General features: G+C 32.3%; 1 protein-coding gene across 2 annotated transcripts; it reads left to right on the top strand.

The window, feature by feature from the left end:
* Positions 1-6,084: 6,084 nt before the first annotated feature.
* Positions 6,085-19,421, top strand: LOC108903377 (cytochrome P450 6k1). Of its 2 annotated transcripts, none has more exons than XM_018705531.2 (5): positions 6,085-6,212; positions 13,891-14,758; positions 16,472-16,684; positions 16,759-17,010; positions 19,157-19,421. In XM_018705531.2, the coding sequence occupies exons 2-5, from the start codon at positions 13,891-13,893 to the stop codon at positions 19,321-19,323; spliced, it is 1,500 nt and encodes a 499-aa protein (XP_018561047.1). In that variant the 5' UTR covers positions 6,085-6,212; the 3' UTR covers positions 19,324-19,421. The 2 variants fall into 2 exon arrangements, with proteins under 2 accessions (XP_018561047.1, XP_018561049.1); XM_018705533.1 differs by lacking the exon at positions 6,085-6,212 and adding an exon at positions 10,524-10,602.
* Positions 19,422-19,715: the final 294 nt, after the last annotated feature.

Consider the following 19,715-nt stretch of genomic DNA (forward strand, 5'->3'; position numbering starts at 1 on the left):
AGGGGCCCAATATACTGCCTTGGGGAACACCATTATTATTGGGAAGAAACTTAGAGAATGTATTATATAAAACTACCCTTTGACGCCTACCAACTATATAGTTTTCAAAAAATGTACATTCTACATCACCAATACCGAAATATTTTAATTTTGTTATAAGAGTTATATGATTGATAGTATCGAATGCCTTACTAAAGTCCAAGAGTATTAAACAAGTGTCTTTGTTCACGTCGCTTGCCCGCAAAATATCATCTGTCACATTGATTAACGCAGTTGTAGTACTGTGATGACGCCTAAACCCAGATTGGCATTTTGCGAGAATGTCATGCTTAGCCAAAAACTCACTAAGTTGCACATGTACTGCTTTTTCTAAAATCTTGGACAAGACCGGCAGAATACTTATGGGTCTAAAATCGGAAACATTTGACGGAATATCAGTTTTTCGCGTCGGTATTATATTAGCATATTTCCATGATTGAGGAAACTGACCGGTAGTGAGACAACTGTTAATTATAAAAGTAATGTGTTCACTTAAATGAGGTATCAAATACAGTAACATTTTCAACGAAATACCATCAGAACCCATGGCATTCGACTTGACATTCATTAGAAATTTATCCAAATCAATACATGTAATGGGTTTAAAATTAAAGTTATTATCCATGTTAGACCAAGCTTGATTTATATAATTAGATTCCAAAAAATTATCATTATCATTACTTACTACATTTACAGAAGGTATGCTATTAATAAAAAACTCATTAAATTTATCAGGACTACCAATATCAGAAAAGCACTTACTTGTATTGTCAATGGAGGAAGAAATATTTAAAAACTTCAACATTTTCCAAAAATTCTTAGGATTATTTTTAAATGCATACTGTAAGAATGCCTTTTTTTCAGACTTAACAGCTATGTTAACATAATTTCTAATTTCCTTGTACTCTCTCCAGGATGCATCAGTTTTTACGCGCTTGTACTTACTAAGAGATTTCCTTTTAAGTTTTATTAAAAGTTTAAGATTATCCGTAAGCCAAGGAGCAGGTGGTTTAGTAATCCTAGAAGTCTTAAAAGGTGCATGCAGGTCAAATAAATACGTGACTCTATCGTTAAAAAAGGATATCATGTCATTTACATCTACCAGAGTATATATATGATTCCAAAAAATATCGTGTAGGTCCATCAAAAATAAATCGTAATTGAACTTGGAAAAATCTCTGTACGTTTTAAAACTAATAGAGTGTTTTGGCTCAAACAGCTTAATGTCACATTTAACAAAACGATGATCAGAAATATCATCCATTCTGTAAACATCCACAGTGCCGGTAATTTCCGGACAAGAGGTTACAATTATATCAAGAAGTGACCGAGAGGTAGCGGTTACTCTAGTGGGTTCACTAACCAATTGGTTTAAACCGTATTTACTTAAAAGTCTAAGAAATAAATTAGAATCATAATTATTATTAACTAATAAATCCACATTAAAGTCACCGCCAAACAATACGTAATCAAATTCTGGTAACAGCGCAACTAGCATACTTTCCAAGTTATCAATACATGCATTTAAGGCAGCTGATGGCGGCCTATATAACGTTCCAAAACAAACTTTTTTATTCGCTATTCTAATACTAATCCACATATATTCCAGAGGACCATCTGGGAACATGTCACCCAGTACTTTAAAAGTAAAAGATTCTTTTACAAAAAATGCCACTCCACCTCCTCTGCCCCCCCGATCTCTTCTAACTAAGGCATAACCAGGCAAGTTTACGAGACTATTCGCTAAGAAGGGGGTAAGCCAAGTTTCAGACAACCCAACAACATCAAAGGCGCCCTCAATTACAAAATCAGAAAAAAGGTCAAATCCTGAGCAAAGTGATCTAGCATTGAAATGAGAAAAATTTATCCATTTAGCCTGCATATATCGTTCTTAGTCTCCAGTGTTGTATTTCTACAAATATTACCCAAGCGATAGAATTTATAACAATAAATAATTCATAATTCAATTGATAAACTTTTTTAACCATATGCCAACATTTACAGTAAAACTACTAGTAGATTAAATTCAAGACAATAAAATAAAATAGCCTACTTTCTTTTAAACAGCAAAAAAGTTATACAAAGACAGTACAGCGCAAAGAGAACTATAGTCCTACCAAGCCGATCAAATTATATGGGCACAAAATAACATATTAATAGCAAATCAACATAACAACGACAATATACCGGTATTAACAGATACTAATTAGCTAAAATACAACACAAAAAATTGTCAACTAACTAATCAATCCACAATTTTAATCGCTAAATCGATCGCAATCTAAAAACTACAAGTTTAAACGAAATTTTAAACATACAAAACTCTAAATATCCTCCATGGATTCAATTAACATCTTTTTATCGCCCTTCCAAGCAAAGATCTTACCACCAGTAGACCAAGCTTTATTACTACCATACTTTTTCCTTGCATTGAACAAAAGCTTATATCTTTGAGAAGTCAGATCTTCAAATATAGAATAAGGAGAATTCTTCAAACGATTTCTCACACTTAATATTTCGTTTCTTTTCCAGTTGGTTACGAAGGTAACTAAAATCACACGAGGTCTATCTCGAGAATCATCCACTTTTCCCAAGCGGAAAGCTGCATCTATATTACTACCGTTACAATTTACCTTAAGGTTGGTACTGATAAAATCGATAATTGTCAGAATAACATCCTCGCCTGTAGCCTCGGGTATTCCACAAAATCTTAAAGAATTTTTCTTCAAGAGTTGCTCAAACGAGTCATACTTTTGCTTAAGAGAAGCAATTCCTTCTGTATTAGAACTAACCTTATTATCCAGAGCTCTAACAGTGTCCACGAGCTTATTTAGAGTACTTTCAAATTTACCAAATTTTTCATCCATTTTGGATTCCAACTTATTTGAAATTTTAGTACACATCTTAGTGATCAACTCCTCCATTTTATCATCAGGATTTGAACTTTGACCATCAGGAGTATTTACAGAAGCACTACGAGTTGCTTTACTTCCACCAACCATGGTACACACTACTTAATCGACCTGGTACAACCTCACCACTGCTTGCAGACTAATTTTGAGTATAATTCATTAAAAACGTAATACCAACGTTCAAAAAGTCAACTACCGGATAGATGACCGTATTACACAACACTTACGCCAACATTAGCGTAATTTACGTCTATATATCACTCATAAAGACCGTTTCAACTGGAGCTAATACGAAACGTGCTACTCATTCACAGAACATATCTCTCTCGAATGGTGTATGATATGTAATATGTAATATATAATGTATGATACATAATAAGTAATATATGGTCAATAATAAAGGAAAACTGGAAAAAAAAAGGTTTGTTTTAAAAAACCAATTTAGATCAAATATGAAAACAGTAAGGAGAAGAAGCCACTAATTCTTCTGATTGTCATAATTTGATAAAATATAAGTACTTCTTATTTTACTTGAGAAACTTTTATCATAAAACTATAAAATAGCTCATAATTTAGAAACTTTTTTGACTGCACTTAATCGCGCTAATTGTTCACTCTAAACATCTACCAACATGAATCATAGAAGAACGGAGATGCGAAAAATAATTGTAAGTTTCGATCGACTTACTGTAAGGAAGATCAAACTCAATTATTTGAGCATCGTAGTTCTTCTATGATGGGGCCCACCCGCCATTATTTTTTTTACTCACAGCGCGATTGGTTCGGTCACAAAATGAACTGGCTAGCTATCAATAAGTAGTAACGAACTGTTACGAAACACTTTTTTCCTTTAAACCTGTGCGCGCGTCATGTATAAGTTAGACCTACCAACATGAGTCATAGAAGAACTACGATGCTCAAATAATTGAGATTGATCTTCCTTACAGGTAAGTCGATCAAATCTTACAATTTTAAGGGCAATTTTAATTTAAATTGTACATTATTATATATTTTTAATAAACAAGTACTTACAGGTACATATACTTTTTACAGATCTACTTAATGTACTGTTATTTTCTAAATAAAAGTTTATAATTTGTGATAGAATTTAACCTGTTGTTTCTTTAATGTCACCTTATACATATGCCATAAACAATTATTACATAATGTATGTCTATTCGAATAAATAACACGTTGCACATTACAAGTACTTCCGAATACTTATTTTTCTTAGATTAAGCTTACACATAATATGCCTTTTTTGAAATGAATAAAATGACCTTTCAAAAAACACCCGTGTTTAATCAAAACTCATGTCAACGCAAAGATATGGCAAATAATAAAAGGTTGTGTCAGATATTGTAAGCGACTTCTATAATTTGGTAAAAAATAAGCTCTAGTTCATTCACCCTAAAACACTAATGACGTCAAAGTCTCTTAAAAAATTTTCGGAGTTGTTACAAAAAATTTGGTAATAATAAGGTCCACAACTTTAAAAAAAAACAAGATTGTACTACGGAATCTTATTTGGTTTTTTTGGCAAAGAAACTACTGTAGAGATGTGGATCAATTATGTTTCGTGGTATTAATTTTTTTTTATTGTTATTTAATTTGTAATCCTCAACATTTATTAAAAAAACATATTCGTGATTTGTTGTTGGTTATTGTCTTTAACAAAATAATGTGAGAGTACTCTGCAATTTTTCTGCATAATCAAAAGTGTTTCGTAGCTACAAAGAGATGAAAAGTGATAGCTCTAGAGAAACATTAGTTAAATAAAGATGGGGATTATACTTATTCTTTTAGTCAGTTTTGCTTTAGCGTAAAGGCTTAAATACCTACCTTCACTTCGATGACACATTAAATGTTCGCAATTAAACGAATTTGATACTGAAGAATTGTTAGCAAACGTGCCAATCGGACACAGTTTTAAGAATGACACGTGATGTTGATGATTTCGAATTTTCTTCCAACTTTCCAACGCCAACAAAAGTATATGTCCATGTCCAAAGGGACCCAGATGATCTTCCACATGAAGCAAAAGGAGCGCACAGAAAATACAATTTGCGGTTGTTTCGAAGATTTCTGCCGAAGCTCTCTATGAAGTTTGCGTTTACATTGCTGTCGGCCTAGACCTCAATTCTCAAGCCCCAGTCACCCAGGTGAAGATTACACGGGATACATATACTCGTAGAAGCTTCCAAACTACATAAGTTCCAAAGTTTCCAAATATGCAGGTACTTTCCAGAGGCCTCAAACCAGTGATAGGCAAGGCAAAGTATAAAGACAGTGATAATAGACACAAGGATACTCATATTAAAAGAGGCCAAAAACATTTTCTTAATTTACAAAATATATATAATCCTTTAGACAAGTCAATAACATTAAAACAACGTTAGTATTCTATTTAAATAGGAAAATCGAGAAATTAACCTCAATAATAACAAAATATAATCAAAACAAGTTCAGGATCATAATGTACATAAAAAGGCCGTCATTTTCTTTCCCATTTTATTGCATGCTCCGTGTAGAAGCGCACTCGTCGAAAAGCAGTATATTTCTTCAGGTATGTGATCTAATGGGTCTAAAACAAACTGCTTTTATGCCTTCAACTGGAAATTCAATAATTTTCATGAAATTCGTAATTTTGTTTTTGTAAAACTTTTAGCGATCGTAGCGTCCACCATCCCTCAGATAGCGCGCCCACACTTTAGGAACTACTGATATAATGCAAAGACTGCTTATTTATAAATCTTATATGGATGGGTTTTAGTATAAACATGAATATTTCTTTAAAGGAACGCATTTATCTCGTACATTCAATTGTGTTGTACATTCAATTGTGTTATCGTAATTGTATGACAGTGGAGAGTATGTTCGTAATGACACTGCATTTATTTATTTTCTAAACAAAATATTGAAATTCATTCAGTGAGACGAGAAATTCAAATCGAATCAGCAATGATCTTTGAAATTTGCAATTCATTAATTGAGAAAAGAAATTCAAATTTAATCAACAATGATATACAAACTTGTCGACTGTAAAGGTCAGCGACATTTAACCTTTTCTTTTTTTGTGATAAGAAATAAATTTATATAAACTTTAAAAAATGGGAAAGCCTTAGTCAGTGTATTGAAAAGCAAAATTGAGCATATTAAATTTCACATTCTAGACAGGACAACTAAAGAATTGAGGTGCCTGACTTTTCCTCGTATACGTCACTGGTTAAATCATTACTTGTTTGGCAGCGGAATTGAAAGGTATCAAAAACTGTTTTATTATTTTTGCATCATTAATACAAAACAAAATATTAAATTATTTAGTTATTATTAAGGATATATTTATTTTAAAACTATATTGTGTGGGCCATTTTGGCGATGTATGTATTGGGATGTAAGATACTGTAAGAGATAGAAAAAGCATTAAATTAATTCGAAATCTGTAATTTTCTTTGCAACTTTATTTTTTCTTATGGTTCTTCGGCACATTAGTATTATTGAAAAACCTTAAAGAACGTTATTTGCATTCACCATAAAATCAATATCGCGTCCATAACAAAAATTGAGCTGAAAAGAAATGATGTCTCGATATTGCAATATTGGAACAAAAGTCTAAACTCACAGTGAAATTCATTAACAGAAAATTGCCATAAAAAAGTGTTTACTAATTTGAAAAACTCGTAAAATTAAATAAATGTACTTCTTTGATGGCAGATATTCTTCTGGTCTGAAATGTAACTCCAAACTAAGAAATACACAAAAATAGTTTTTAATGTTTTAAGGAATTTCCCTTAACATATAACGTGCTTTGTTTCTAGAATACGAAGTATAATATTCAGCAATGTTCAATTACAATAAAAAAATACTGAATCATATCAAAAAATTTAAATTGTTGGTAAAGTTCCGATTAAAACAAAAAAATAAAATATTATAAATAAATACAAGTACATAAGCAGGTACCTGCATTCGTGCAGACATTAAGTTGAATGTTTACATTTTTTCCGTATATTTCATGTGAGCTTAGTAATCTCAGGTTAACACGTTAAGATAAATTAACGATTTATCTGTACTGTCACGAATCACTACTCCGCTTAGGGCCAAATTATTCGAGCAAGTTTATCTTGCAGTTATCTAACTAGAAGATTAAAATATATTGGCATCTGTACCTTTCAATTGGAACAAATCACATCTTAAGCTTATAGTTAGTTACTGTAAGTTAAACTTGCTTTGATAATTTGGTCCTTATTCCTTCACCACCGTACAGACTAAACGATTTCCCTTGTACGATAAATCTGTACAGTTTGATTTGTTATGTGTTTAGTAGGCTTAAGGAGGTTTATCGGGTACGGAGGTACGTCTTAAAGTCTAACGAGAGTTTCTGTACATTCGCTAGTGACTAAAGTAGTAAGCCTTTAGATTTGGCAACGTTGCACCTGGCTGGCTTTGTTTGGATGCCTAAGTTTGAAATATACACCATATGTCACACCTGCGAATTTCAAATAATACGCTACGTCGAGAACCGCGACGTTGCCGCTATCACGCATATGGACGTTAAGTTAATCAACAACAGCAGTTTGAAGGAGAATTATTATAAATTATATATCTTACAAGTACCTAATCGATTTCTACGAGCTGTCATACGGTTCCTTAGATGTCGGTTTCCTATTTATACAAGTTGCTGTAAAAACCGTTTGTCAATTGATGCGCATTCTAAGTGGAAAGACCAAACAAATCTGCATTCTCATAAGACTGTACTAAATCGTGAAAAATTATTTTATTAATATCTCGTCTCTTAGGTATCCAAACTAGTCATAACTTTTTTTGAGGATTTTCTTCATATTAATAAGTTTATAGTATTTTTTTTATGAATATTTGTTCGTCAATTCCAAATCCGATAAACCTCCTTAAATAGATGACATAAACACATCACACGACAGTGTAGCGTTTGCAATTTCAATACGTTCCTCTCAACATTTTAATATGATTTTGAATAATATAATTTTAAAGTAAAAACGTACCTTATAAAACTCTCAAGGTTGATTGCTAAAGATACAAATTTGTGCTAAAAAAAATGTTACAATCCACAAATAATAAGTTTTCAAGGAAATACTTGAATAAACAGAGTTTTGTGACTGAAGAATGAAAAGCATAATTAGCATCATATCGGTCGAACTGATTTTTCAAAGCATTATTTTCCTATGATTTAGGAATATCATTATTTTTCCATGACCAATACATTTTATTTCAAAATGGTCGATACTCCTGTTTTTTTCATAACAATTTTGAAATTAATTTTACTTCCAAATGTTGAGATCTATTAAAGTGATACGAATTATTTGTTTTAATACAAGTTTTATCGAACAGTAGAAATATGCAAAAAACTTAAAGTTAAATTTAGTCACAACCTTCTCGGTTTGATAAAATTTATTTACTTTTCGACTATGCGTTTTAAAGCTTAGAAGGAATATCCAATTTCAAAATCATTGTATTATCCTGAACAGTCTAGGAGATACATGAAAAAAACAATTTGCAGGGGCTCATTTTTAAGGAGTTGTAGCCCCTTATGAGACATTACTATGGTCTACCTATGAGCCTATGTTTATATAAATTTGCATTATTGTTGACGGGTGCAATGTAAAATATTGCAAGCTAGTTTCAGGGCACCCTGTATATGGAACGTTATTAAATTACTTCTGCCTGAAACAACTTCTATGAATCCTGGGCTTATTAAAAATTCACCAATGTTTCCAAAATAATTCAAGAAGCCTTTCAGATGCCTTCCACGGGGCACAAATCCCAGCAAAAATATGTAACAGTAGACAAAGGGTCACTGCCAGGTAGAAAATAAAATTTGTTATATGTTTCGAAAATTACCAAACAATTTCCTACCAAGCCCTGATCGCCGTCAAACATCATCAGCCATCGCAGACGATGCTACCAAAGCTGAGCTGAGCCTCCGCCAACAAGCGCGCAAAGGTGCGAAGATTTTCAACTTACCTCTGAATATTTGAAAATTAAAATATCTCCAAATATTACGAAATTCGGACTAAAGCAGCAACATATCAATATGAATTATCAAAATTAGTTACAGGTCTATAAACCTTCCAGAACGAGTACCATTCTAAGAAGGGCGGTTTTTTATGAGGCGACATTTCGAAATTCGAAGAATCCCTAGAGAAACCCTACGGACCCGTGTACCCTGCAGTTTATTAACCATGGACGAATACTTGGCCAGTAAACTATGTAGTATTCTCTAAATTTTCATGTTTACTATATATATAAAACTTTCACAAATGCATTCATTAAATTATCAAGGTTTTCAGTAAATCCCACAATTTATAAAATTCAAAATTGTAAAGAATTTAAAAAAAGATTGACGAAACCTATCAATAAAATATAAATGTAATGCCTGCACAATAGACACCAAATGAACGTACTCGCAATTATAAATAATAAACAATAGTGCAAAAGTCCAAAAAAATTTAAACTCTCGAGATGCTGTGTGTTATAGTCAAAACCAATAGAACACCTCGCATAAGCAAAACACCTCGCTATAGTGGAAGAATGACAAGCATGGTGTAGGTAACTTTAAGCATCCGTTTAGGTAGGCGTGAAAAGGAAGACGTTCGATCACCCCGTTTGCCTCCTTGCGGACGAGCAGGAGACGAACACAAAATAACAGAGTAGTTGTAGTTTTGATATTTCTTCATAAAAATGGGTACCTAACAATACAAATATTTTCTTTAATTTCAAATTGATATTTTTGGATACAGTAATATTCACTGTACCACTTTTTGTTTACGAATATTTATTTTACTCTCAATTTTTCTTTGATGTTAGTTTGTTCAATTTTTATTTCAGTATTGTAAATAGTTAAATGTTAAAAATACCTACATGTTTATCAATTTTTTAACACTACTTCCATAATTAGCTTGTCTACAGGAAAGAGTTCTAATAATAGTACGCCTATGAGCAGGAAATCTAACAATGAAGTTTAACATATTTACTATTTATTCTTAACAGAATACGAAAATAATCACTAATATTTTATTTCCAAGTAAGACTTAGGAAATAGAACCGTAAGATATTTCAAAGTTCACGAAATTTAAACATTGAATGTATTTTTTACAAAAGAAATGTGCCCTTGACTTTAATAGAATGTTCCCCTTTCCCGTAAAATTGAGTTCTATATGTCCATAAAAATGTAAACAACGGTCAATACATCGAGTATCCCATTAGCCTGATAGACTTGACACTACATTCAAAATTAAGAAATAGATACAAATCTGAAAATGCTTTCTACATGGACGTAGGTGCACACATTTCAACCAATGTGTTTCCCTTGTGCATCAATAAATTTAAAAAAACAGTCACTTCAAAAACACAGAAAATATCAAGAATTCAAAAAAGAAATCAAAGAGAAACAAAATTTTAAAATTTTTTCTTAAAATTATTAATGACTTTTGGGACATAATCAACATTTCTGCCAATGGATAATATTTACGCTAATAATAGACATTGGTCTCAGAAGCTACGCTACTACGTATCTAACGATAAGAAATATCAAACATCGCAGTCTGTTTTGTGCGATTACTTAAAATAGTCGCAACGTGTTTATAGCAAATAAGTATCATTGTCTAACAACCGAAGGGTGAGTGATTATCGGAAATGTTAAGGCGGTTGCAATGTAGTACAGGGTTGGCTGTATGGCTGGTTCTCTTTTATGTAATTTTATTAAAAAAAAGAGACACAACCGTTGCCTTCTCATAACTGCAATATTTATATTATAAGAATATACAGGGTGATTTCACTGCAAGAATAGATTCATTACCAAAAAGTAAGTTTTCTCTATAAACTTTTATCCTGGGGAATGCGGTATTCGAGATACAGGATGTTAAAGTTTACAAAACAAATTATATTTTGTCTCATATCTTCATAATGCGCTGACGGAATTGAATGAAATTTACTATACCATATTCAATTAATTAGGCCTTTTATTGATTGTAATATTAACCCCCTGGCTTTAACCAGTGGCGTGCTACTGGAGGAGCCACCCCATTTTACCAAGAAAAATATACGAAACTGGCGGTTTTTTGTAGAAATAATGTTACATTCAGGTACTGTTACGTTAAATGAATGAAAAGTGTTACTTCCTCTTTTTTAATAGTAGCAGTCGTTTAGGAGATATTTGGGATTGTTTTTACGTTATATTGAATTTTTCTAATAAATTAATCCTTTTATTTGATGAAAATGTGCTACTAAAGCGTTCGCGAACTTTTCCCTAGAAAAGAATACACCACTGGCAGTTTTTGTAGAAATAATTTTATTTCTGGAAAAAATATTAGTCTAAATAATAAAATAGGTAACATTAGCAAATAATCATAACATGATTTTCTCTCAGGAGGTTACACTTTTCCTATATTCTTCGCCACAACTCGTGTTCACACAAGGACTTCAGCTTGAAGAATAAACAAACAAAGCTTAGCAAAGTTATAACACTAAAACGAGATCATCGTAAAGCTTACTAACTGATAATGCGGACAAAAAAATTAATTTTTGCAAATAGATTTTAAACAAATATGACAAATAAGTAAATTATCTCATATACGGATGCTACTATTAAAAAACACCAACTAACAATTTTCATTATTTTAATCTAACCTGAATTTAATAATATTTCTAAACAGAATCGCCAGTGGTGTATTTTTTCTGGGGAAACGAAGCGGCACTTCCAGTAGCACGCCACTGGTTAAAGCCACAAGGTTTAATAATATATTCAATAAAAGGTCTAATTTAGTGAATACGCTATAGTATATTTCATTAAATTCCGTCAGTACATTATGAAGATATGGTAGAAAAAAATTTTTTTGTAAATTTTAACACCCTGTATCTCGAATACCAAGTCCCGCAGGAAAAAAGTTTATAGAGCAAACTACTTATTTTTTGGTGGTGATAGTCCTGCAGTTTCCGTATTTAAAGGGAAATCACCCTGTATATGTAAGAATTTGGATAACAGTGAAACAAAAAGAGGTAGTGTCTATTTTTCTACTCAAATCGCTTGACATGGAACTTACTATGAAATATATAGGTATAATACGTAATAAATAGTACCAGCAAAAGTTAAAAATAAAATAATTACTTACTCATAAGGAAAGCGATTGGAGAGAATAATTAACAGTTAGTTGTCCTAAGTGTTCTGCGGTCAATCCTCCCCGGCGATCGGTAAATACCCATTTAAAAACGAAAATTACCGTTCAACATTTACCAAGGTCACAGGCGCATATCTGAAGTAGTAGAAATTTTTAATAGATGCTATTTTTATTAATGGTGGCGAAGCATCAACTACTTCGCACATACATGTACATTCGACGTAAGATAAAGGTTTCCAATCTGAATCGTATTTTGTTTGAAATATCACGGCTTAACCGCTTGTCTATATGGGGCGTTCCCATCAAACTCGTCGTTGAATGAACAGTATGACGATATTCCACCAAATAGAGATACGCTCTGGGGACGTATACAAAATATTTGATATGTTATAGACGTGAATTATATACGACGCCTTGTTACATCTACGCCAAACAGATTACAAGCCGTTATTGATTCGGATGGTGGTTGGAATATTATTAGACTGTTTTGTTTTTTCATTGTTTATAAAATTATGTCAAAATAAGTAAATAAGTTCATAACATTATGGGCTCGGAAATGCTTCCTTTCCGATAGATGTAAAATTTAAAAAAAATCTGTTTTTCTAAGTATTTCGACGATTTAATATATTACACTGAGCTTTGGTGCATAATACAATGGCAGTGTAATATCTTAAATCGTTTTCGAGATATTTAAAAAACCTCTTTCTCGAAAAATTTCTTTCGACTTCTATCTCAGAAAGGAAACATTTCCGGACCCATAATGTCATAAACTTATTTACTTATTTTCACTTCCAGAACACGTCCTTAAAATATTTCCCTTTCCTCCCGAAACTGTATAAGTTATAATAAAACTGTAGTTTACAATAATTTTTTATTTTGTTGCCTTCATGACCTACAGCAGAATATGACACAAATTCTTATTTCAAATTATTAATTTTTTCAGGGACAAGAAAAATAATGTGGGAAGACAAAATAGTTTCAAAACCTGTATACCTTCTCTTTCATAATGCATATACTTCAGGCCTGCAATTTTTTGTTATGTCATTACACACGTGCCTACACAAAAAAAATATGACACGCCCCTAATTATTGATGCCTCCCAAAATTCCTATTAATAGTCCACCGGCTCACCCCTTTAAATGTAGTATGCCTTTTAGGTTGGAAACCTTTATCTTGCGTCGAGTGTACATGTCTGCCTCTGATTTGAAGCTTCGTATCGATCAGTTTATTCGATACGTATCTAGCAGCACCCTAATGCCTGCTCTGTCGGTCTGCATGCCGTGAACAATCCAGGTTTTTTGCCGAGGGACGTTGGCCGAGCTTTCACTGTCGTTTATGCTTGTATGAGTGCTTGACGCTTTGCTTGGTCGAGTATACGGCACATATTTTTGTGGCATTCGGTAGCTTTGTGTATCTTGAGAATAGCGACACACGGTTTGGTCATAGATTTAACCTGTTTCTGCTACTACAATGCGTATTGCCGCTTAACAAACCTAACAATATAGATTACTACTGTTTACTTGATTGTCGCCAAAAAGTTTCCGATGTGTACTGATTAGGTACATATGACATTTCCAATATTTCGTTATTTCTTACCCACTAAATAACAGAAGAGAGTTTGTTGTAATTTAGAGGATATGAAAGTTACTGAAAATTTACAGAAATAATAATATTGTATTTTAAAGTTTTTTCTGACCTCAACAATAATATCGGACTTCGTTTTATAAAATACTAGAAAATGTACCGTGTGGTATAGGTACATTTAAGCATTTATTTATTTATTTTTTCAGATGTTACTGTCTTCGTCATGGCTAATAGATATTTCACTTCTCCTTTCTATAACCGTCTACATTCTATATAAATATTTCTCAAGAAACTACGACTACTGGAAGAAAAAAGGTGTCTATTATTTAAAACCAAAGCCATTTATTGGCAATCTTTATGATGTAATCACTTTCAAGAAAACAATGGCGCATTGGCAACAAGACGTTTATAAGTCTACAGATGGACCTTATGTAGGAGTATTCGTATTTCATAAACCTGTGTTATCATTGAGATCACCTGAATTAATCAAAGAGGTATTAATGAAGCACTTTGATCATTTCTCAAACAGAACCGCTTTAGCCCCAGAACATAACCAAATATTCGCAAACACATTATTTCTCTTGAAAAATCCGGAGTGGAAACTGATGAGATCGAAGGTGACACCTGCATTTACCTCTGGGAAACTAAGAGGAATGTTTCCTATTTTAAAAAACATCGGACATGAAATGAATATGTACCTGAACAAGAACCGTGGACTCTTGGAGGCCAAAGATTTAGGCACAAAATATGCGGCTGAAGTTATTGCAAGAACAGCATTCGGAATAAACGCACGCTGTTTCGATGAAGAAAAAAGCAGTTTCTATGAAATTGTCTCTTTGTTTTTTGATTTTAATTGGAAAACCGCTGCATCGCAAACTGCATTTTTTTTCATGCACGGTGTAGCAAATTTACTTCGCTTGGAATTCGTAGATATTAATGCGGTTAAATATCTCAAAGAAGTGTTTTCCTGTACCATTGAACAAAGGGAAAAATCAAATGGAAAAGGAAATGATTTGATTGATATTATTGTGGAGCTGAAAAAGGATAAAGAATTTTGCAATAGAATGAAATTTGGTAAGAAATATACAAATACCGTTTCAATAATAGATATATTTGATCCTAGATTTTATAGATCACGTCGTTGATCTTCTTGTTCACCTTATCCTCCTTCCCCGGAGTTCTGGAAATCTTGGAGATTTTCCTTTCTGCCTGGATTGTTCAACAACACTAAATCTCCTGCCTTAAACCTACTGGTATCGGCTCCGACACCTTACCGGGTTTTCAGACGATCGCTTTCAAACTTTATTTTCTGTCAGATGTTGACGTGGATAGCATCGATTATTTTGGCTAACTCGAATGGGTAGTCTTCTAGTGTGCCAATTCGATCTTCAGGATAGCCGTAAATAATGTTGAAGAGTAGCCCCAATTCTCTACCGAAGACTGTGCTGGCTGGTGTTCTTCTGGTCTCATAGACTGCTGATCGGTAGGCCAATGGTAAAAGAGGCACTTGTCGGTCCAACCATGCCGTTAGATTGTGGATGCAGGGGTGTTGTTCAGATTTTTTTGATATTCTTCAATTGGTAAATTCTTTGATACACAACGATTCAAAATTTCGCCGTTGATTCGACAACAATTCTCTTGAAACGTCGAATATGTAGGACAGGTTTTCAACAAGAACTTCAACTACAGTCACTACCTCTTGATTGGGGAGAGATATACTTCGGGCCATTTACTGAAATAATCCAACGCAATCAGGAGGTGGCGATTTCCAGATTCACTTTGGGTACATGATCCGGAGACGTATGCGGTAAATCTCTTGAAGGGAGCTACAACGTTGTACTGTTTCATCTGACCTCGACTTCTAGTTCTAAGTCCCTTGTTGCTGGAGCAAACAGCACACCGGCGACGTGATACCAATCCTCTATATCTGATCGGCTTCCTAGCCAGTAGAACCATTATCTAACTTAATTCAAAGTCTTGTTTATACCGTAGTGTCGTCCACCTATTCCATCACGAACTTTTCTAAACACCTCGTTGACTCTGTTCCTTGGAAGTACAACCTGCTTACGTACTTTTCTGAAATCTGGACTTTCCTATTGCCTCTTCAATAATCAATTTTCTAAGATAAAGAAGTCCCATACTACCCAGTAACCTTTTAACGTCGATGATCTGTCCGATATTTCTGTTCATTTTGGTAGAGTTCCATGTTCTTTGCAGCCAATTTTCCAATTGATTTAAGACCGTCACCATTCCATTAGTCTTCACTAAGTTTTAAGTTTCCATTACAATTTCTATTCTTCAGTAGTTTTCTGGTTTTGCTAATGCCTTGCTGATGTAAGCTATTACTCTTTCTTCTCAATCCTGGATTTGTGATTCCAATTTAGGAACCACTTTTGCATGTCATTAGTTCTTCATGTCCTGTCCTCATAACAGATCTTAGTGTATATTGTCCTGTCTTCATTGCCATAGTCTTTCCATTTAAATTAAATGTCTGCTACTTTAGGTCTTGCACTCACTGGAATTCACTCCCTTCACAAAATAATAATCTACAGAATCCCGCTTCTGACATCAATTTGTAACAAATTTTCTTTACTTAGTACAATAACTTACAAACTTTGAGACTTTGACACTTCACAATAACAAACTGTAACTTGACCATCCAAAACTACCCCCGTGCTTTAGCGCGGCCGTTTATATATTCTTTACTGGAGATAATGATCTCAATAACCTCCAAAGTAGTAAATATTGTAATTCTTATCCATAATATAACACATATCATTATTTTAGAAGGAGAAAAGATTGTATCTCAACCCATGCAATTCTTTGCGGCAGGAGTAGAAACAACAAGCTCTGCAATATCATTTACCTTATACGAATTATGTATACACCCTGAAATCCAGAACAAATTACGAGAAGAAATACGGAATTATCTTACAGAAAACAAAGAGATCACCTACGAGAATTTAACACAACTGAAATATATGGAAATGTGTATTCTAGGTAAGCAGGTTTTTTATTTTTTTTTTTTCGATGATGATAATGACAATACTAAATAATAATAATTAATGTCTTAGAAACCCTTAGAAGATATCCTGCGTTGCCTTTCCTTGACAGGCTATGTAATAAAGATTTCACAATTCCTGGAACTGATATTTTAATTGAAAAAGGAACCCTGGTCTACATTCCTTTACTAGGATTACATTTTGATGAAAAATACTTTCCTGAACCAGACAAATACAATCCTGAACGATTTGCAGACAAAAGTACGTTGAATAAAGATGGTCTCTATTATTTACCATTTGGAGAGGGTCCAAGAATTTGTTTGGGTGAGTAAAAAAATTATAAATTTATAACTTATATCTGAAACACATAGAGTGTTCCGATGTAAATTAACATTTAAATAAATTAAAATTTAAAAAATGATTTTTATTGGTGATTGTAGATATATTTATTTGAAATTTAGCACATATTTTGATCTTAAGTCGGCACACTTTTTGAGTAATTTTGGTTTAAAATATCAAAGCGCGAACGGAGAGAAGGGGGTTGCAGTACCCATGACCTCTATTTTTTTGAGTTCGTCGATGCTTTTCGAATATTTTTTTTTTTTAGATAAAGCGGCGTTTTGTTTTATTTTTTTCACTATTGTAAGATTTTTATTTGGGACCTCATTTACTAGATATTGTAACTTTTTTGGATACGCCATAAAGATTTAGTCGGCGTTAGAATTTATTTTCTGGGGCTATATGAAAGATATGAGTCGTCTTGTTTATTTCAATTTACTGAATAAAATGGAAATGATCATCATCATGATCAGCGATATTTAATTTGAGCTAAATATCTAAAGAGTTGCAAATCCCGCACAGCAAGCTTTCGGAAATGTTTACTCCCTTTCTCGAGACATATAACCTGAAATTGAATTAAAAAAACATCAGAAAAGAGAAAACAAAAGCATTGTTAAAACTTTTGTACATTCGCTAAATATTAAAACTAATTATAACAATAGTCAAAATTTGACTATAGTAGGTCAAGAGTCACTCTTGATATATCTTTGTGGGTCAGCGGTCAGGAACGGTCCGAAAAGGGGTTTAAATGATGAATTGAAAATATTATTTTTCAGCGTAAATACATGTGTATTTTAATTTTTTTAACCGCGTATTCATTTTCTACTCATTTTTCCCTATCTTTCCTTAAGATTAATGACTTTTTCTGAATCACCTGTATGTAAAATAAGTTTTTTCTCTTGTAGATATCTCAGAAGGCAAAGCTTGATTATATTTTCCATTATATTAATTTAAATACGCCCTGAATCTGTATCAAATATTTTAATTCCCATACCTGCAAATCGTCGTTCCGACTTCAACTTGTGTAGTAGTTTGGCCCAAAAAAAAACGATTATTTTTTTTATGTCTCTTGTGAAAAAATGTTAGTTTATCATTTTAAAAATGTTCAAAATCGTCAAAAATTGAATTTTTTTCTTTTTTTAATTTTTTTTCTCGTTATTTTATCATTTTCTAGGTTGAAAAAAATCTCGATTATGAAAATTTCAAATCGATATTTTAATTTCTAAAGGTCACTCATAATTATTTTAACTTGAAATGTAGTGTACCTAAAATGTTTTCGAGCGACCTCTAAAAATAAATATCAACGAACTAATAATTTTTTTTATTGAATGATGAAAAAAAGAATGGAAATAAATACGAGACACTTAAAAAATTTCTCAAGGCAAAATTTACTACGGCACTGTGAGTATCAAATATTTATAATTTTTTAAAATTTAAGTATCTCGTGATTTATTTCTATTCTTTTGTTCATCAAATTCAATAAAAAAATTATTAGTTCGTTCATATTTATTTTTTAGAGGTCGCTCGAAAACATAGGTACTTACACTACTTTGAAATAATAAAAATAATTATGAGTGACCTTTAGAAATTGAAATATCGATTTGAAATTTTCAGAATCGAGATTTTTTTTCAACCTAGAAAATGATTATTTTATCATTTAGAAAATGATAAAATAAACGAGAAATTTTTTTTATAAAAATCAATTTTTGACGATTTTGGAAATTTTTAAAAATCTTGACCTGATTTTTTGAGGGGACTCTTAAAACATGATAAACTAACATATTTTCAGAAGAGACACGAAAAAAAAAATCGTTTTTTTTTTTTGGGCCACTAATGTGTAGTTTATCAAATTGTTTGGTGATGTTAAAAAAAAAAATTCTTCTTTTTTATTTAAAAATTACAACGATTATTTTTAATTTTACCGCGGACAGTAACAATTCTGTAGAAAATAAGATGGCTGTGTTTAACCAGATTATGATGTTTGATATCGTTTATTGAATTCTTCTTTGCTGAAAATATGCACTTGTTGCATTTTGTAGGTGCAACGACAAAATACAAGAGTAGAGTCTAATATTTCAAAATGATCACCCTGTACTTACCGCGCAATGTTAAAATCAATTTTTTTTTCTAGGTGAAAGGTTCGCCATGATGAACGTCAAAATAGCACTGATAAATATTCTATCTCAGTTTGCTGTTGAACCCACGTCAACTACCCCAGTGCCCATAAACTTTACTAAGAAAAGTTTCGCCTTAAGATCCGATGTTGGTTTGCCCATGAGATTGGTCGAATGTAATTAATAAATTAAGATTTCATTTATATGTCAAGAATAATAATAATAAATATTAACGTTTATTTGCAATGTATAGGTAATAATGATAATACAATATTACAATGTATAAGTAATGATAATAATAAATATAATAATGATGTCTATTTACAATCTATAAGTACAAACATTGACAGTAAAAAGAAAAGTATGGGTAAATACATACATACTCGTAAAGTAAATTTTATAAGAACACTTGTCGACTTGTCTCCATAACTAAAAATGTAATCCCTAAATTTAACTTGAAAAAGCTACAGGGTTCAATAATTTACATTCTATTACTGAGGTAATAACTATTGTTAAAACACAGTTTTTTCACAAATATAATTTTAATAGATTTTAGAATAAAAACAACGATAACAT

Source organism: Anoplophora glabripennis, unplaced genomic scaffold (genome assembly GCF_000390285.2).
Source record: "Anoplophora glabripennis isolate ALB-LARVAE unplaced genomic scaffold, Agla_2.0 scaffold75, whole genome shotgun sequence".
NCBI lineage: Eukaryota > Metazoa > Arthropoda > Insecta > Coleoptera > Cerambycidae > Anoplophora > Anoplophora glabripennis.

Excerpts from the sequence above, each read along its gene's own strand:
- LOC108903377 (XM_018705531.2), top strand. The coding sequence starts at position 13,891 with ATGTTACTGTCTTCGTCATGGCTAATAGATATTTCACTTCTCCTTTCT. Across the intron at positions 14,759-16,471 it reads TTGCAATAGAATGAAATTTG|AAGGAGAAAAGATTGTATCT; the intron begins GTAAGAAATATA and ends TCATTATTTTAG. Across the intron at positions 17,011-19,156 it reads GGGTCCAAGAATTTGTTTGG|GTGAAAGGTTCGCCATGATG; the intron begins GTGAGTAAAAAA and ends TTTTTTTTCTAG.